General features: G+C 53.9%; 1 protein-coding gene across 2 annotated transcripts in view; it reads right to left on the bottom strand.

Moving 5' to 3' along the window:
• Window positions 1-4,554: 4,554 nt before the first annotated feature.
• LOC112590031 (uncharacterized) overlaps window positions 4,555-19,375 on the bottom strand; it is a 163,128-nt gene continuing 148,307 nt past the window's right edge. For both annotated transcript variants that reach the window (XM_025305471.1, XM_025305470.1), the window contains exons 5-6: window positions 4,787-4,892; window positions 4,555-4,598 (exon numbers count right to left, since the gene is read on the bottom strand). In XM_025305471.1, coding sequence (XP_025161256.1) covers window positions 4,593-4,598; window positions 4,787-4,892 — 112 coding nt within the window. In that variant the 3' untranslated portion in view covers window positions 4,555-4,592. The remainder of the gene's footprint in view (window positions 4,599-4,786; window positions 4,893-19,375) is intronic.

Below are 19,375 nucleotides of genomic sequence, written 5' to 3'. Positions count from 1 at the left end.
TCGACGCCCGCTGCATTCCCGATGCAGCAATTGTGGATTATTTGCGCTGCCGGCGTGGCATTGCACCGAGCCGCGCATCAGACGTTTGCCCCGCGGCACGAGGTCAGACGGTGACGCGAGGTGCGAATTTATCCTGCGGATCTCTCTCTCTCTCTCTCTCTCTCTCTCTCTCTCTCTCTCTCTCTCTCTCTCTCTCTCTCTCTCTCTCTCTCTCTCTGGTCGTGTCCTCCCGCTACCTCTTCCTCCCCTCCCTCCCGCCACCGGGTCCCTCGCAGTCCTCATGATCCGACTCCACTCTTGTCTCTCCATCTCTCTTTTTCTCGGGAACGATCGCGAGCATCCGATCGCTGCCTCTTCCTCTCTCCCTCCCCCCTCCCTCGCGCCGACCGTCTCTCCCACGCCCGGCAGCGGGCGCGAGTCCCCCTCGATCGACCTCCGGTTTTGCTGGCGCGAGAGCAGTGTGCAGTGTCGCTGAACGATGAACCCAAACCGGAATGCAAAGAGTCAAGGGTCCGCCGCAATAAGGGATAAATCGAAAACGCTCGGGGGTGAGGGCGGGAGAGAGAGAGGGGAAAGATACATGTCTTCCGTGATCCAAGCGAGGAGAGGATGACCGCGCGCGGCAGCGCGCACCTGCGGTTGACGGAAGAAACGGCCAAATTCGCTCGGAATTTCCACGGACGGATTAAAGGACGGGGAGAGGAGGTGGTCGGCTTCTTTCGCGCTGCTTTAAATAAGAATCTCCCGGGGTGAGTTCCGCGAGTTTCCCGAAATTCGGTGGATTTCATCGGTTCTCCCTCTCGTTCTTTTTTCTCTCGCTCGCGATCACAGCAGCGATCTCTCTCTCTCTCTCTCTCTCTCTCTCTCTCTCTCTCTCTGGCAAAACGAAGCGAAAGGCGAAAGAGACGAAAAGACCATTAAAATCCCCGCGCGCAGGCGCGCACACGCAACCCCCGCGGGAGTTTCTAAAACGATTCCGTCATCGTCCGCGTCGGAAAGTTTCCGCGAAGTCGACTTCTCGCAGCCGGCGCGCGAACCAACTCCGCTCATACGGAATATCCTCGGCGAACTCGACTCGGCGCGCAACTCTGCGCGACGTCGCTTCGTCCATACGGCAAGAAACTTCGATATTAGCGCGGTTAATTAACGCGTCCCTCGCCCCCCCCCCCGCCTCCCGGTCTCTCTCGTTAATGGAGCCCCCCGATCGACGACGCGTAGCCATTTAATTGCCCGCGAGAGTGCACGCGCTGTCTCGCCGTCTTTACGAGTCCGTAATTTCCGATCAGCGCCTACCGCCTTCCGTCTGCATCGCATTACCCGTCCGCGTGCACGACGTCGCGGCGACGATCGACAGCGAGAGCGAGAGACGACTCTCCACTCTCGCGCGCGCGCGCGCGCGCGGATCCCTCCGCGATCAATTATAAAACGGCATCGAGCGGAGCGTGCACATCGACAGACTCGAGACTCGGCGATGTTCCCCGGCTGAACTGTCCATCTCGTCGCGCTCTCAAACGCGCCCCTTCGCTGTCTACGATCCCGTCCCGGCGGACGATCCCACGGGAATTCACGCTCCCGATTTAACTAATTGAACCCCCGTCTCTCTCTTTCTCTCTCTTTCTCTCTCTCTCTCTCTCTCTCTTTCTCTCTCCCGTAATCGCCGAAATTACAGGCGAAAAGGTCGTACGTATGAGCGCGCCGGACTCGATTCACTCGACGGACACACCACGTGGCCCTCGAATTTCCGTCTGTCCGTTTGCCTGTCTGTCTGTCCATCTCGCGTTTAATGTCGTCCTTAGAAGCCAGGAGCTGTCCTGACGACAGGCGCTTACGCAACGCGACGCACGTTCGTAAGTCAAGCGCTCCGAGAACGGCCGCGAGTTGCGTATCCGGTCGCACGCACTCCCGTACACGTGCGTCCCGCTAAAATCGGCTTATCGGCCGCGACTCGCCGTGACTCGCAGAGTGTGCGCATGTGTGTGTGTGTGTGTGTGTGTGTGTGTGTGTGTGTGTGTGTGTGTGTGTGTGTGCTTGGACATAAGCCGGTCACAACGCCGCGGCACGCCGCGTGATCGACGATCGACGCACGACGGCGGCGGAGGTCCGCCGCCACCGTCGCCGTCGCCCTCGTCGTCGTCGTCGTCACCGTCGTCGTCACCGTCGCCGCTGCTGCTACTTTCGTTTATAACGCATTAAGCTGTTACGCTCTATTACGGGACCGGAGGAAATAAGCGGTGAAAAAAGGAATAAAAATATGAATATTGACCAATCACGCGCACCGCGTACGCGCGCCCGGGGGAGTACCCGTGGAATTGCTCAATTTAGCCGTTTCCTTATTTCCACTTCTTGCGCCCTTCCATTCCGTAATGGCTATTACGGATCGCAGCGCACTGAAGAGCTGCGCTACGCCGCGTCGCGCTCTCGTATGAACCTCGCGTGGCTCTCTCTCTCTCTCTCTCTCTCACACATACACACACACTCTCTCTCTCTTTCTCGTGGGATTCTGCCGTTCGCTCCTCTTCACCGAGACTAAACCGAGGTAAAACACGCGACGAGCCGCGATGACGCGAGATTCGAGAGATCGCGCTTCCGATCGCGCGAATGTCCGATCCTGACGCGCGTTTCCTGCTGGCACGGAGGGTTTTTTGCGGTGAAACCGCAGTCGAAACGACTGGGAACTCATTCGAGGCGGTGGCGAGGCTACAAGAGAGTATAATGATAATGTGTCGGTGATAAGGATCGTCGATCCTTATCTCGCGAGCTTAGCCTCAGCTTCTCGGCAAGTCGAGAAAGTCGGCGAATAATCGCCGTTTGAGCCGGCGGGAAGTGTTGCGTATGGAAATGTAGAGTTTTCGGGCATGTTATTCCTCCTGCACCTCTCAAACAGAATACCTCCCCCCTTCCCTCCCCAAATTTTGTACGATGCTTTAACAACGAACGATAGATCAGTGCGCGGATAAATAATAGCGAATTCGCGTGAAATAAAGTTGGCGCGGTATCACCAGCCGAAAATCGAGCGTCTTCGTCGTATACATTATTCTTCCTGCATTCTTCACGCAGGATGTTCTCCCCCCCAAATGCTTGTATGATATAGATTAGTAACGGGCAATAGATAGGATTGGTAGATTGCGGATTGGTGTGAGATAAAGTTTATAAGATATCATCGACCGATTATGACAATGTCGACGTCTGAGCGTAAAAATATTCGGTTTTAGTTCAAACTCCGCAGAAAAATATGTCACATGTCATTAAGTATGTAATACGTTTGGCATTAAATCATCGGTATGTTTACACAGTGCAGAAATTGCGATGTATGATTATCGCTACTCTACCCGTAGAAAACCAATGCGATTGAAAAATCTGCATGTACTACGTAATAATACTGAGTGTTGAAATTCAACACTTACCAAACTGCGTTGAAATTTAGCGATGTCCAGGTCCAGCCAGGTCCAGCCAGGTCCAGCCAGGTCGGAGAAGCGCATCTTCGCTAGACAGCAACGTTCTACGTTGCTCTTGCGCTTTACTCGCAACGCAATTGACGCTCGCGTCAATTCATGGCGTTCGGTGGATATTTAACGAATCGGCGCCATCGATGAATAATTTTAATGTACATCGGGTCGCAATCCGTAAAGTAGTTTAGCAACGGACGAGACGGAGAACTCGGGAATTTGATTATCGTTAAATTTTCCGAATCGAAATTTGGACGTTGTTACTCTGCAAATTCTGTCGAGTTCGAAGCAAGGGAAAATGTCCAGAAAATTGTACACGAGCTATTAACCATATCGTTCTTTTCTAATGCTTCGGAATTATTTAATCCCGTAAATGTATTGGTTCCTCTCGATATTCTATTTATAGCGAAATCGCGATGTTTAATATAAGAAAAGAAAAGAATCGGTAGGAACCGAGAAAATCGTCAAATTCATCGATACGCACGCGAACAAAAGGATAATCCCGCGTGCGCGTTAATCGTATGAAATTCGTATCTTTATGCACGTATGAAAATTAAAGCCGCGACAGTCGCGAAATTGATTAACCGGCCAAATTAATGCAGATTTCGCATTTCCGTGCGTTTCTAACGCACAGCTATTTCGCCATGTATATATCGCGAAGCTCAACGGCCGGATGTTATCGGCCAGAGAGAGAGTGACAAAAAATCGAGCCATCGAGCGAAGCAGCAGTGGTATATCAACAGACCGCGCCAACGACAACAATGTTTAGGTCGTACGGAAAAAAAGGTTGAGTCTTTGTGTCAACAAGACTGCATAGGTCGAAGTATAAAGATACTTCTCGCATAAAATAATAATAGGATTATATTATCTATATCCAATTATAATAAATTACATATAAAACAGATATCAGGTATATTCTCACGAATATTTTTGTTTCTCAAACGAGGAAAACTTGACTCCACTGACATCGCGCGTTCGATGACTCAGATTTATAAATATGCAAAAATCCACAACATGCAGAATCTACAAATCGCATTGATTAACAATAAAATCTCGAAAACCGTTCCCATCACCTACATCTTAAATTCTTTCGTCATATCTCACTCACCGAACCGCTTCGTAGTCAGGGCGGCCACGTTCCGCTGCTCAATTCTGGAACAAAGAGTAAAACGACGCTGATTAGATCTACAAGTTTCGTTCGATGGGCAAGAGGATACACAACTGTGGCAGGTGATGGTCTTTGCGATCGCGATCGATTATCGATTAACCTGACAACTGTGTCTAAGCTTCCGATTATAAAGGACCAAAAAGAGGAGTATAAAGAGCAGCGATAAACTTACCTTCAGGCCGACCCCGCTCGGCCCGAACCGGATCCTCCGGTACGGCATCCGCGCGTCCACCGGAAGTCCAACTGTCCTCGTGGTGTGGTCGCCAGCTCCGCCAGATCTGGAGCAAGAAATAATTTTTCTGATTAGTTAACTTAAATTACAAGTGATATGTCGTACATTATAAAAATACGGAAATATCTGGCACGGATTTATCGAAGGTATTAGTCGCGATTGTCATTTTTCTCCCTGAAATCTAAGCAAAATAAAAGACGATAGTTACTGTTGAAAGCAGCAGGATGCTCCCGGTTCACGATTCACGATGGGGGACGTGTGGGGACGATCATCACACTCGCGAAGTACCGTAATTAAAACTCACACGCGTTATTATACAATGAAAATTCGATCGAAAATCAAGCGCGTGAAGTCGTCCGGTCCGTCCACGCTCGCGCTTGGTGTTGTCACGACTGAGTGTGTATGTATACGCTTACGACTGTGTGCTCCGAAGGTCACGTGACCTACCGTAGGACGTTCGCTCGAAGGTAGCGCTCCGCTCGAATTAAGCCCCTTGCACAATGCCAGGCAACAGGCAATAAGAATAAAAATAGACCAATCACAATAGATTATTCTTGCGGTAGTCGATTGTGATTGGTTTATTTTTATTCTTATTGCTCGTTGCCTGGCATTGTGCAAGGTGCTTTATATGCGACCGTACACGACGCGTTGCGATACGAACGTCGTACGAACTCTGCTGTAACATTTAATTAATTATTTAATATGTTCCCGATAGCGCTTATCGACTCTTCCCGCGTATCGCGCTGCTATCGCTCAAGATTATTCGCTCCGTTATCAGGGTTTCTTATAATTTACTCATTTCGATACATCGGCATATCCGCGGCTTTACAATTGTTAGCAAACGCTTTTGTTTGTACAAAACCGTTTCCAAACGGCGGCATCCGTCGATCCATCTCGCGATTCGTAAGATGGAAGCTGCAGCGCGCGACGGGCGACGAATCGACGTTGCAGCGCGCTTTATCTTCACGCGGTCCGCCGTAACAACGGCCGGCGGCAACGTGTTGTTGCTCGCACCGAGGACGATCGTAAAAATTAGCCAAGCGTTCGTTCCGACAAACAGGTTGCTTCCGGAAGATGACCGGAGTCCTTGACCTTGAAACGAAGTTTTCCCGCTGGGAGCTTCTCCGGCGACGAAAATTCCGCTTTGACGGAATGCGTGCAATTCGCCCATCGATTAATCCAATCACGATAGATGACCTCGCTCGGCGACTGACACGACTCGCGTATTCCACAGTGCGTTTTCCACGCGCTGCGTGACCGATCGTTTTCCACACGACTTTTCGATCGTCTCGGACTTTTCATCAGAGGGACGTCGCTCGTGCTGCTGTTATTTGTTCGAAAACATTCGCCGAGCTCACCGAGCTGTACAGACGGCTCGCGAAATTGGACGAACGAACGGACGGACAGACGGATGCGTCTGACGCGCGAAAACGGATGGCGGAGTTTTTCCCCGGAGCGAGCCTCGATCGTCGTCGTCGTCCTCGCGAGCGAGCGAACGGGCGGACGGGCCGGCGCGGCGCGCGCTCTTTCAATTTGCTCTCGTCACTCTGCATTTGCGAGCGCGAACGCGGAACGGAGTCGTAAAAAGCAGACTGCGAAGCGTCAAAGTGAAAAGCTGCGAGGTCGCTTTGTGAAATAAGGCACCTCGTCGCCTTCCACAAGGCCATCGCGTTTTATCAGACGTCAGCAGACGTCGTTCGCGCGGTCGCTCGGTCGCTCGGCTGAAAGACGGCTATGAAGACAGAGAGAGAGAGAGAGAGAGAGAGAGAGAGAGAGAGAGAGAGAGGCAGGGAGAGAGAGGTAAGAAATGAAGGAAGAGAGTGAGAGGAACGAGACGAGGACGCGAAGGAGCGACTTTTCCGAGCTGCTTCGAGCTGCGCACGAACGTCTCTCCCCCCTTCGCTCTTCTTTCCTCCTGTCCACCGGCTAGGTGTAACGGTAAGGCTCAGCCTCGGAATATGCTACAATAAAGCGAGTCCAAGCGGTCGTCGTAAATTCGGCTCGCCGCAGCTCACCGTGAAGAATTATCACGAATCACACGGGTCTTGTTCTATCGCCGGAGCGACTAACGCGCATTCGCGACGTCTTGTCTCTCTCTCTCTCTCTCTCTCTCTCTCGCTCTCGCTCTCGCTCTCTCGCTCTCGCTCTTCCTCTTTCTTTCTCGTGGCCTCGTGTGACGAGAGAGAAAGAGAGACAGACAGAGAAAGAGATTCCCGATGTCTCGCGGTGAGGATTTCAAGCGGTACCTTTACAAGCGCGTCCGGTAATTAGCAGGGATTCGATTAGCGGACACACGCAGTGCGGTCGTCGTAGTTGCGACGGCGACGGCGACGGCGGCGGAGGTGGTGGTGGTGGTGGTGAGTAATAGTGTGTGGCGGCGCGCGCGCGCGCGCGTTTCTAATGCTCGTTTCATGGCGGAATCGTTGTCGTCGTCGTCGTCGTCGTCGTCGCCGTGCGTGCGTGCGTGCGTGCGTGCGTGCGTGACTGCGTGCTGTGCGTCTATGCGTTCGCCTGTCTCGTCGAAAGAGGCGGAGAGAAAGAAAACGTCTAATTAATGGCCGACCCAGTCCTGATCCGGCGCGTTACGGGATTATGACCAAGTGCCGCAATTGCTCGGGCAAAAGGGTGACTAATAGCCCCGCGCGCTACGAATGCGCTCTCGCGCTCTGCGCACACACGTGCGCACGCGAGCGGGCGCAGCGCAGCGCAGCGCTGATAAACAGCACCGGCGTGGTGCTGTTGGCCAGCGCGATTAACGTTTACGCGATGGGCTCTCCGCCGGGTCCGAGCGGGAAGAGGCACGCCGCCGGAGGCGCTGCCGGCGCGATCACAGCCTCCCGGCATTCGGGCCAATTTTTTGCTGGCGCGCGTGAAATTCGCTTCCAAGATTGAATATCCGAAGGGAGGAAGGGAGAAAGCGAGCGCCCGAATAGGGCCGGGGAGTTCGGATTTTGATAGATTTTCGTGGGAAAAAAATTCTCTTCGCGTCGCGCTGCGTCGGATTCTTCGCGAGTCATTAGCGCTCGACAAAGTGTTAACGACTTTTTGCGACGAGGAAGAGAGAGAGAGAGGGAGGGAGGGAGGGAGAGAGAGAGAGAGAAGGAAAAATTTTCGCCGAGCAGAATCACTCTGCGGTACTCCGCTTGAGTACGCGTGCAAATATCAACAATCGCGCGAACGGACGAGGGGAAGAACGAGAGACCGACCGAGCAGGATCGATCGCCGCTAGGATCTCCAGGATTCGAATGATTCGCGGGCGTGAAGGGTCGACGAGGGGCCAACCGCATAGACTGTTCGACCTTCCGCGTCGTCGGAGACTACACACTTACACACATACGCGCGCGCGCGCTGGGTCTTCTTGCCAAATCTCTCCTAAGCAAACAACCGTACGCGGCAGGTTAAATTTGTTTTCCAGATTAATGCACGGTTAACTAGCCTTCTCCCGTCCCCGTCATCGTCACCGTCGCTCCGCTCTTGTGTAACTCGCCCGGCCAGAAGTTCGCGCGCGCGCGCGAACTAAACTATAATTCTTGCCGTATCTCGTCGTAAGAGCATTTAATTAATACGGTCTAACGGCGCGGGCTATTTCCACGAAATCTCGCAATCTATAGCGCACTTTCGTGTTGCGAGCGTAATAACGTTTTAAGCGTATCGTCCCACCTCGTACAACCTTGTTAGCCGTCGCGGTAATTCCCCGAGCGAGCGACACGCTACACGACCATCCAGCCGGCCAGCCGGTCGGTCGTCGTTCGTTCGTTCGTTCGGTCCGCGACGATACGCTTTTCGCGAGGCACGAGGGAATCCCCGGCGCCGCCGGTGCCGCGAATTAAAATCACCGTGCGCGCCTGTGCCTCGAACGAGATCGTGCGGACCGGATGGTGGTGAGCTCGTTTAACGTCGATTACCCGCGACATCCTGAGGAGATTCTCCTCCGCGCTGAGGCTTACCGCCGCCTTGAGAGAGTCTTCGGGGGCTGGGATTTTTGCACTGAGAGAGAGAGAGAGAGAGAGAGAGAAGCGATAATCGATCTCGTTAGAAGATTCTAATCACCTCCCCCCCCCCCTCGGCGTCGACTATATTTGTTGTTGAAAATAGAGGAGAATGTAAGAATGGTTTCTCGTCCGGCGATTGTTCGAAAAATTAAAATTGAAAATTTACGAAAATTTGTGAAGATTAATTAGATCAAATTGAAGAGAAAAGTCATGTACCATTTTGCGAAAATCGCAACAGCTATTAAGTTATTATTGATTGAAAATAACCACATCTAGAGGCTCTTTTAATCGATAACTTGAAAATTTGCGTACTTATATTTGCAAAATGGTAAGGGACTTTTTTGCTCAGGATGACCTAATCTACAATTACGATTATATGACGGCTGTTGGGTCTAGCGATAAATATGAACATATTGAACTTTGAACTTTGAAACTTGAACTTGTCGCTAGGCACGATGGCCTATAATTCGTATAATTGTGGATTAGGTCATTCTAAATAAAAAAGTCCTTTACTATTTTGCAAGTAAGTTATCGCGAGTTATCAGTTAAAAGAGCTTCTAGATGTGGTCATTTTCAATCACTAATAACTTACTAACTATTGCGATTTTTGCAAAATGGCACTTGACTTTTCTTCTTAATTTGATCTGATTAATCTGCACAATTTTTCGTTTCCGAAAAATCCCGAAACCCCGCCCCCCCCCGTGTATGTATTTTACTAATTACACAATCCGAAATATCAAACTCTTCTTTCCTCAATATCTCTGTTTCTGTCTCCGGCTCCGAGCAGGCTGCTAACTAAAAGCAGCGTTTCCCGATCATTCGGGAGGAATCGCGCGATGAAAAATGGACGCGGCCTTTCGCGATTCCCCTTCGACGCTCTAAGAGAGAAATCTCATCGTTATAATCAGAGATAGAGCGAACGAGCTGCCGCTCTCGTTCAGACGTCGATTATTCATCCACGGACGAAGAATTGATTCAACTCTAGCTCCCACCGACAACCTCTTTCTCATTGACCGTCTCCTCCGCAATCTTACCGACCAACATTATTGCGTACTATTCGGCCCTCCGCGAACCGCAGCTCTCTCGCGGTGCACGCGCGTTAAGTTTACCAGTCGAGGCCGACCTCGGAGGGTTTACCTCGAGTCCTCAATAGACGCGGCAACTGCTACTAGCCGGTAGTAGTAGTGGTACTCCTAATTCACTGGGAGTGGCAGATTGGCCGGACTCTCCGACTCTGCTGTCTCAATTACCCCTGAGAGAGAGAGAGAGAGAGAGAGAGAGAGAGTGAGAGAGAGAGAGAGAGAGAGAGTAAGAGAGAGAGAGAGAGAGAGAGAGAGAGGAGAGCGAGAAGAGCGAGAGCGGCGGAGGGCTCGCGCTATTCAAGCTCCGCGCGATGCCGCGAGCGAACCGTTCCAGCAACCGTCCGCCGCCGCTTGCTTTGCCGCGGGTCCAACAAGTCCGCGCGCTGTGGGAAACTGCCGAGTAGTGCAGCTAGAACGTTGCGCCGTGGGCAGATGCGAAGCACCGTGCCGTGCCGTAGCGACGACGACGACGACGACGACGACGACGACGACGACGAGGACGACGGATGGTGCTGTTGAGCGCAGCGCGGCTTCCCCGAGAGAGAAAGCGAGAGAGAGAGATAGATAGAGAGAGAGAGAGAGAGAGAGAGAGAGAGAGAGAGAGAGAGAGAGAGAGAGAGAGAGAGAGGGAGAGAGAGAGAGAGGACGGCCGAGCGAAGGAGAGGCACAGAGAGAGGGAGAGAGAGAGGGAGAGAGAGGAGGGGGAGGGAGAGGGGATAGGTGGTTGTGGTCACCGTGGAGGTGGCGGCGGTGTGATGGTAGCGTTAGAGGCGGAGAGGTGGAGGCGAGGAGGCGATATACAACGCCGCTGGAGGTTAATGCCGCGATCCGGTTCAGGGGGCAGCCTCTCGGTGTGCCCGCCTGAAAACAAGACCTTCCTGCTTACTCGCCTGCCGGCCGACCGCAGCCAGCTCTATTACTACGTTTTCGGATCCCCGTGTCTCGTCTGGCTCCGTGTCAAGAGTCGCGTGAGGTCGCGCTTCAACGTAGCCGCGTGTATCGTCTTGAGCGCGTTTCGACGATCAAGCAGCGCGATTGTGAAGTGACTAATATTGCGGGAAGATACGGGAGAGAGGGAGAGAGAGAGAGAGAGAGAGAGAGATTGAGAGACAGAGAGGGTCGGTCGCAAAGTTCGCTTCGACAGTCGCTTTCGCGAGTCAGCGTGTCACTTTGGACTCGACCGCGGAGACCCGCTGGAGACCCGCTGGAGACGAAAATTTACTCGTCGACCGAGCTGCGTCGTCGTCGCGGAAGCTTCGATGCGAATTATCCCGGCGGATTATTCGCGAACGTACATCAACTTAGCCGTTAATCGCCGTCGTCGTGTGTGCCGTCGAACGCCAACGTTCCTGCCAACGACGGCACAGCATCCGTGTGCCTTTGACCCTTTCGATACCGGCCGCGATGTCGTTCGCGAGTACGCTTCCGCTGTGCGGATACTCGAGTCGCGAATACGATTCTATCGTACAGGCCAGTTCCAACGTACATTTTACCGTGGAATGGACACACAACATTTGACATTCGGTAAAATAATATAAATCACAGATAAATTGTTCACAAAGAATGAGATATTACAAAGTAAAATATATTTCAAATGATTCAGATTTAAAAATCGTTTAATAATATAACCTCGACGATGGGTGACTACCGGGAGTCACTCGGTATAATATCGAGAGGGTTAAAATTCCGCTGTAACGCGCGACAAGCGGCCGATTCAGCGTCGGAGCGAACTTTCCGGGCTGTGCGCGCGAACGCGCGGGGAGAGAGGATCGGAGGGGAGGAGACGCGGGTCGGTCGCGTGACACCTGAAAGCCAGCCGTCGTAACTGAGTTCGCGTCTTGCGCAAGTTGGCCCCGCTTTGACACGGGGGAAATTGTCGAAGGCGTCATTCGCGACAGGTGCGGCTGCATCGACCTCCGATCGGACGGATGGACGGACCTTCGGCGGTAAGCGGGAGGTTACTTCGGTTCGTGCTTTCCCGCCGTCAAGGCCTCTTAAAGATGGTTTTCGTCCTCGGGTTTATTACTCGAATACCATGCATTTATGCCGTCGCTCGTCTCCCTTGGGTGTGTTCGTTGACCCGTGGAGGAGAAGCGGTCGAGTTAACGCGAAGCGAAGCGCGTGAGAGACGGACGGCGCGGGCACCGAAAGACAGTAATTGGACTAAACGCCTTCGCCCGGTGTAAAAGCACTCGAGCGCGACTCGGCCGGCCGTGGATCGGCGGCTGCGAGCTGCGGGATTCGACGATCGTACGATCGTCAAGACAGCTCGGAAATGTCGAGCTGCGGAAATCGCCAAGTCCAAAGCGGGCAAGACTCGCGAGCGAAACCGACTGACGCGCCAAACTCGAAATGAATCCGATTTCTGTGCGATGCGCACGTCGAGCCTCGCCCGATCTCGCACTCGTCGATCGCCCGACGAACTCGGGGAAAAAAATTGAGAAACTGTGCTCTCACGGCTACAAGATACTAAATATAAAATTAACATATATATCAAACACACACGAAGAGCAACACGTTAAATTATTACGTTAGCCCCGAAGCGAAGAAATTTTGCTCTCCCGTTTACCCGCGCGATAGTAATAAAGGCAGCGATAAAGAGCGAGAAATATCTCACTGTTCACGCGAAATTCTTTCGCATCCAAACTATTCAAGACATTACCTTATGCTAGACGAGTACAAAACAAGTCTCCCTTTCGGCAAAAAGGTAACCGAGAAACAAATATCCGAGAAGAAAGGATTTATTCATTTATTCCTGCCGCACGTCTAATTCCACGCGCACGCACGGAGAGCTTCCGCCGTCCGTCGACGGCAGTCCGTCGACGAAACATCCGGTCGCCAGGGCGGATGTTGCGCGTAAAATCCTACAAACGGCCGCGATCGATCGCGAAACGCACGGACGCGTTTGATCCAGACCCGCGTCTCGGTCCATCGTCCGTCTCGCTTCTCGGTTAGCGCGCGCGCGCGAGTGGGGGCAGCGGAAAGACGGGTTAAACGATGTCAACTCCGGTATTTAACAACATGCACACGGACGAGGAGAGAGCCGGCTCGTGTCTCGACTCGTGTCAAGGGCCTGGGGTCTCGATCGCGGTAATGACTTTATGAGCGTCATCAGTCACCGCTGCACTTACGCTCGCCGATATCGGCGGCGCTCGAGGTAGCAGCCTTCTCCCCCCCTCTCTCTCTTTCTCTCTCTCTCTCTCTTTCTCTTTCTTGGCCGAGGCTACATTTTTAAGGAGGCTCTCTCGCTCAACATTTCCCCGTGAAAATACACGTCTTGAGGACGAGCGCGCGCGCGGTGGGCTGGAGGAGGAGGAGGACACGTGGCGTCGATGAACTTTGAACCGGTGGCGGTTCGAGAGAGCGAAATGCGAAATCTTTTCAAAGCCCGGAATGATTGGAGAGATGACGGAGAGGCGCGTACGTGGTCACGTCGCGTCGGCCGGGCGTGTCGAAGGGCAGAGGAAAAGCTCGATTTACTGGCTGCTGTATCGCCCGTTGAACTTGGACGTTTGAAATTACCCTGCTTAACGACACCGTAATTGCACGCCGCCGCCGTGGGAACAGAACGACGCGACGGCGAATCCCAGCGGCGGCGGCGGCGGCGGCGGCGGCGGCGGCGGGGCGGAGCGGGATCGCGTCGACCGCGTCGTACGAATCTGCGATCTCCGCGGCGGATTCGAGGACGCGAGGCTCGCGAGAGACTTCATCCGTCGGAAATTCGCTCGCCGCCTTGACCGAGCGCTCGCACCTCGCGCCGCCGACCGGTTCCATCGGCTCGTTCGGCTCGGTGACGAGCGTGAGTCTCCAAGTACATTTGATCTCTGACACTCGCGCAAGCCGCGAAGACGTTTAATACAAATGATCCCGAGGTTCATTCCGAGCTCTCGCTCAAACTGCGGCAATCGCGCTGCGAAAGGGCGAAGGACTGGGAGAAAATGAGAAAAAAGACGCGTCGAAAGCGCGCAAAGACTCTCCTCAGGCGAGCTTCACCGCGTCTCGTCGCTTTTCCATCGGCCGATTGATCGCGTAATTTGTAAGAGACGTTTCGATACGCCCTAAACGTGAATTAATGAGACGCGTCGCGGCGTTGTAATACCGGCAAACATGTTAATAATCTCTCTCTCTCTCTCTCTCTCTCTCTCTCTCTCTCCTTCTTTTCCGACCCGGCATCGATCGAGATCGCCGGATACTACCGCGAGGAAGAGCGCACGAGAGAGAGAGAGAGAGAGAGAGAGGGAGAGAGAGAGAGAGAGAGAGAGAGAGAGAGAGAGAGAGAGAGAGAGAGAGAGAGAGAGAAAGGGGCTCGTCCTCTCCTTTTCCTTTTTGCTTTTCCCTCGTGCTGCTCCCGTAGGGAGCACTCGGTTCACCCGAGTATCCGCGGAACGCTCAGGCCGGCAGCAGCACTATCAAGCACGGCGAAACCTCACCAGGACGCGAGATGCGGCGGCATAAAGACCTCCTCGGCGAGAGAGATCGCAGCATCGATTACACGCCTGGTAAGGTCAGAGACCCGCGATCTGGTTGGCAGGCCATGTGTACCGACCCCAGTCGCTCCTCTAAACAATGCCACGCAACCGTACGTGTGCATCTATGCATGCGAGTGCCCGCGCGAATCGCCCTGCGAATCATCCGCGAAATGTGCCACGCGAGATTTTCGTTCCTTCCTCTATCTGTCTATTTCTCCTTCTCTCTCCGCTGCCTTTCTCCGCTGCCTAGAACGGTACCGTTGGTCCCCAACATTTTATTCCTAGAGCGGCATCTTTCGGACGATACACTTGAAAAAATTGCAGTAAATAAATAAATATATATATATATATATATATATTTATATAAAGCAAAATCACAATATATATATAAAAGTGGTAATTGGCAGGTGATAGAGGTGAGTTGACATTGGCTTTGACAGACATATCCGAGCGAAAAGGCAGAACCCGAGATTGAGATTATCGTAGAAGCAGCGCTCCAGGGTGGCATCCCCAGCCGAAGACGTCGCTGTTTCGCCCCTTCGGTCGCTTCGGCGACGAAATGGCGCCGGAGTAACGTTCAGTTCGCTTGACGCGAGCTCGACGAGTTAACACTCTTGTCAAATAGCAGCAGTCGGTTTCGATAGTCGGCCGAGCGACAGAGACAGCGACAGACAGCTCGACGACAGGTAGACGAAGAGCCGCAGAGTCCGTTCACTTTCGCGGGGACTTCCAGCGAGGGAAGGCCGGAAAGGTCGAGGCTGCGCGAGACCGCAACTAATTCCGCAGTCGAAATGACACGAATGCGGCAGCGCGCTCCTCGGCCGCGTAAAAAATTGATATCCCGATCGGAAAATGCGCTCGCGCCGCGCTGCGGTTTCGCGTGACCGCCAACACGCGTGTAAAAAGACCGGGTTATATAGACGCGCGCGGTTTTACGCGGCGGAACCGCACGCGTAGCGGCAGGCCGGTCGCCTGGCGATTAGCTTCCCCCCTTTCCGCCCCGCCCCGCGGGTTTCACGAGGAAATAGAAAAGTCCGGCCGGTCGACGTCGCGGTAGCCGCGCGCGCTCTCGGCCGTTCGCTCTGCGTCGGAGAGCGCATGCCTCGGTTCGTAGGGTTTTACGATCCGTGTAATCGATGCTGCGATCAGCGCGCGAGGTCTTACGTTGCACCTTCTCGACGCTGCCCACGAATGGCTTCTTCACGTTGTGCTTGTTAATCCCGCTGCAAATCTTATCGTTAGACAATTTCAGCGCAGGAAGCCCTTTATCGGCTTAGAGGGTCTAAGTCGCGGCCGGCCGCTGCGAGCGCGTCTCCGAGACCTCGAAATAACGGCCGTTTCGGCGCACGGTCGTTGTACCGCGCGCGCGGAAAAACACTCGCTCGGTTGTTGCACGTGGACACGCTGTTTTTCTTCCCTCTCTTCAGTTCTCTCACGGCGTCGCGGAACTTTCCGCGCCGACGCGACGCGGCGCGCGCGATCCGCCGGGATGCCTCCGGAGACGCGGCGCGCGCTCGCGGAGTGTTTTCAGGTGAACCTCTCGCACTGACAAGCCGACGTCGAGCGTCATTTTGCTGGAGTTTCAATACTCTCTCTCTCTCTCTCTCTCTCTCTCTCTCTCTCTCTCTCTCCTTCTCAGGGATTGTGTAATTCCGAAGTCAAATTCAACGTTCCTCACTTCCGGGGGAGTTCTCCGCCGACTTTCTCGCTGGAGGAGAAGCGGTGGAGCAGCAGGAGGAGCAGGAGGCACGCACATTTTAAATCGACCCGCGGCGCGTTTAAGCAGTCACGCTCTATTAACTCGGACCGTTTCGTCGGCAGCGTGAAGCTTTAACGACCTCGAATGATCCTGCCTTTTCCAATCGCTTTTCGAGAATGGCCGCGATTTATCGCAGCGCGCGCGTCGGGAGTTTGATCGACGCCGAGAACGAGGCTTAACTCGCGCTGCGCGCTTGCCGGCTGCGTTATCCGCTCTCGGTGGCTTACGTAAAAGCCGCTCGTTACCGAGAGCGGCTCGGCGAAATTCGCGGACGGATTGTATCGGCGTGTTCGCCTCGCAGTCTGTCGCGAAATCGTGGGTGTCGGCCGCGCTCAAAGAGACTCACTCGCTCTCTCTCTCTCTCTCTCTCTCTCTCTCTCTCTCTCTCTCTCTCTCTCTGTGTCTCTTTTTCTCTCTTTGCCCCTCGTCCTCTTTGTCTCCACCTCCTTCTCGTCAATTCGTCGTGGATACGGCGCGCTAAGGTGCATCGAGGATGCGAAATACAAATGGATGCGAACCAAGGCCGATGGCTCTCTCTCTCTCTCTCTCTCTCTCTCTCTCTCTCTCTCTCTCTCGTAAGGTAAGGCGGGATGAGTATCACGGTGGCCATAAAGCGCAGTCCTTGAGCGACGGGGAAAGAAGGCCAAAAAGAAAGAAAGCGCACATATGACTAACAATTATCGCTAATGGGAAAGCCCGGGGATATTGTATGTTAATGTCCGTCGCGCGTTTTCACTTTCAGCCGTGAGCGAGGAGATGTTAAAGGAGACTCGTCCGAGTCATCGGGCTCTTTCTCGCGGCCCCCGACTGTCCGGGCAGAAAAATACCGCCGAAAGTCTCAAAGTATTCGCGCTCGCTGTATCTCGCCGGTAATGACTATCGCTGTCGGTTCTCCGGCGATGCGCATTTTCAGCCAACCGACGCCGCCACTCAGGCGGCGGCGGCGGCGGCGCGGCGGCGGCGACGTCCGTCGATCTCTCGGCGCGCGATCGAGTCGATGACCGAGCTCGAATCGAATCGAGCCGAGTGTAATCGTCGCGTACACGGCAACTCCTCCGGCTCGTCGCGGGACGCCGGGAGAGCTACGCCGCGCCTATCTCTCGGCGACGCTCAAAAAAACTGGGTCAGCGATTAAACTTGATGTGCGGGACCGGTGCGCGGCGCGGCGGCGGACGATTCACGGCGATTTTTATGCGCGCACCCGTCGCCGTCGCCGTCGCCGTCGTCGCGAGCGAGCGGCCGACGTCTCCGTCGGCCGACTAACAGGAGCGAGGTCTCCTACGTGGGTAGAGCGAAGCGTCTCCTTCGGTCTTGACCTGAGCGCACCGCGAACGCACGCGCGCACTCGCCTCGCCGAGAGCCGAGTCTCGCGTTCGGCCGAGGGAAAGGAGAGAAAGAAGAGACACATCGCGCGAGGTGCATGAAGAGCCGCGCGGAGGATGTGTCGCTCAGCGGCGGCTCCAGCCGCCGCGAGTTCGACGCGAGAGGAAACTCTCGTCGACGTTCCCTTCGCGACGCCGCCGTCTCATCGCCGAGAGGTAGGCAGGGAAGGAACGATCGGCCACGTACGTACACGTGGAATAACTATCGAGGAAACGCGTAGGAAGATCGATAGGCACTCGGTCGATTGGCCGGCGTACGTACTCGTCCGTACATACGTAAACGACGCGCGGCTTCTCTCGTCGACTCGCCCGCTGTTTTATCGCAGGTGCGAATACGCGAATCAACATGCGTGCGTACACATTCGTTCGAAAGACAGAGAGAGAGAGAGAGAGAGAGAGAGAGAGAGAGGGGGGGAGGGGGAGAGAAAGAACGAGCGAGCGAGCAGTTTCTACCGAGGAGCGATCGCCGAGCTTCTATTACGGGAGAAAGAGAGAAAGGTGGGAAACTATAGAGAGAGAGAGAGAGAGAGAGAGAGAGGGGTAGGTGGGCGGGTTCAAAGGTCTCTAAATCATATTTTATGCAACGTTACTCTCTCGCGATATACCACCGATAGTCGTAAATGCGGTCAGAACCTTTGCATTTCACGCACCGATACGGCCCTTAAAGACGGGTTCCGCGGCCTCGCGTGTACACGCTCGATCGCGTTTTGACGTATAGACGCGCGTGGACGATCCGCCGCGTCGGCGAGCCTGCCGCGCGAGAACCCGCGAGCCGGATAGAGACGTTTATTGCGAAGGTTAACGCGTTGCCGCGCCGCCGCAGTCACGGAGAAACGACTGCCCGGGGAGAACGCTGCTATCGGGATCGTGTTAAGATTAGCGTAAAACTATAAACGACGACGACGACGACGACGATGACGACGGAAACGACGACGAAGACGACGACGATGACGATGGCGACGACGATGGCGGCGGCGGCGGCGGCGGCGGCGGCGGCGGCAGCGAAGAAGGTTGCGCCTCTTTCTCTCCTTCTCTTTCGCTGTTGCTTGGATTGCGGCGTCACGCGTATCGAACGCGCCTCGTGAAACTTGGCGAAACTAAAGGGACCCGATGTTATCTCGTAATAAAAGATAGGAGGAAGCCATTCGACGGAGACTACGCGCTCGCAAAAAACTCGAGATGTCTTGTACTTTTTCCTCGATGCAACTTCTTCTTCTTCTTCTCTTCTTTTATTCGCAATTTTTTGCAATTTCCTCTTGTCGCTTACGAGAGAGAAACGCATTTTCGCGCGTGAAATAGAGGGGAGATATGGTGAAACGTCCGACTCGCCGATCACTCGGCGAATTTAGCCGCTCGAGATCCGCCAATTAATTAACGTCGCGTTAATGACTACAGCTCGAACAATCGAGCGGCCGCTTCACCTCTGAGATGAAGGAGACAGACGGAAATAGAGGGAGAGAGAGAGAGAGAGAGACAGAGACAGAGAGAGAGAGAGAGAGAGAGAGAGAGAGAGAGAGAGAGAGAGAGAGAGAGAGAGAGAGAGAGAAAGAGAGAGAGAGCGTGCGTACGATTTTCTCCAGTTTTTTCGAGTTTCACGTGATCTTTGAGAATGCCTCTATCGTGATAGGTCATTGCTTAACCGCGCTTACGAGATACGATCGACGGCGGAACGTCCTACGGTGCTTTAACAATAGGCGCTGAAAGTACATTCGACACCTTCGTTGTTACGTAAATCAAATCTTATGGCCGATAATCGTGCTCTCCCAGACCCATACACGGCCGCGCTCGGAGCGTCCGGCTCTTCTCGATTCCAAAACGGGCAGAGACCGCTCGTTTCTCGGCGAT

The sequence above is a fragment of the Harpegnathos saltator genome, unplaced genomic scaffold, assembly GCF_003227715.2.
Source record: "Harpegnathos saltator strain DR-91 unplaced genomic scaffold, Hsal_v8.6 scaffold698, whole genome shotgun sequence".
NCBI lineage: Eukaryota > Metazoa > Arthropoda > Insecta > Hymenoptera > Formicidae > Harpegnathos > Harpegnathos saltator.
Note: the sequence above shows the minus strand (reverse complement) of the source record. Positions and strands in the feature narration are given on the sequence as shown.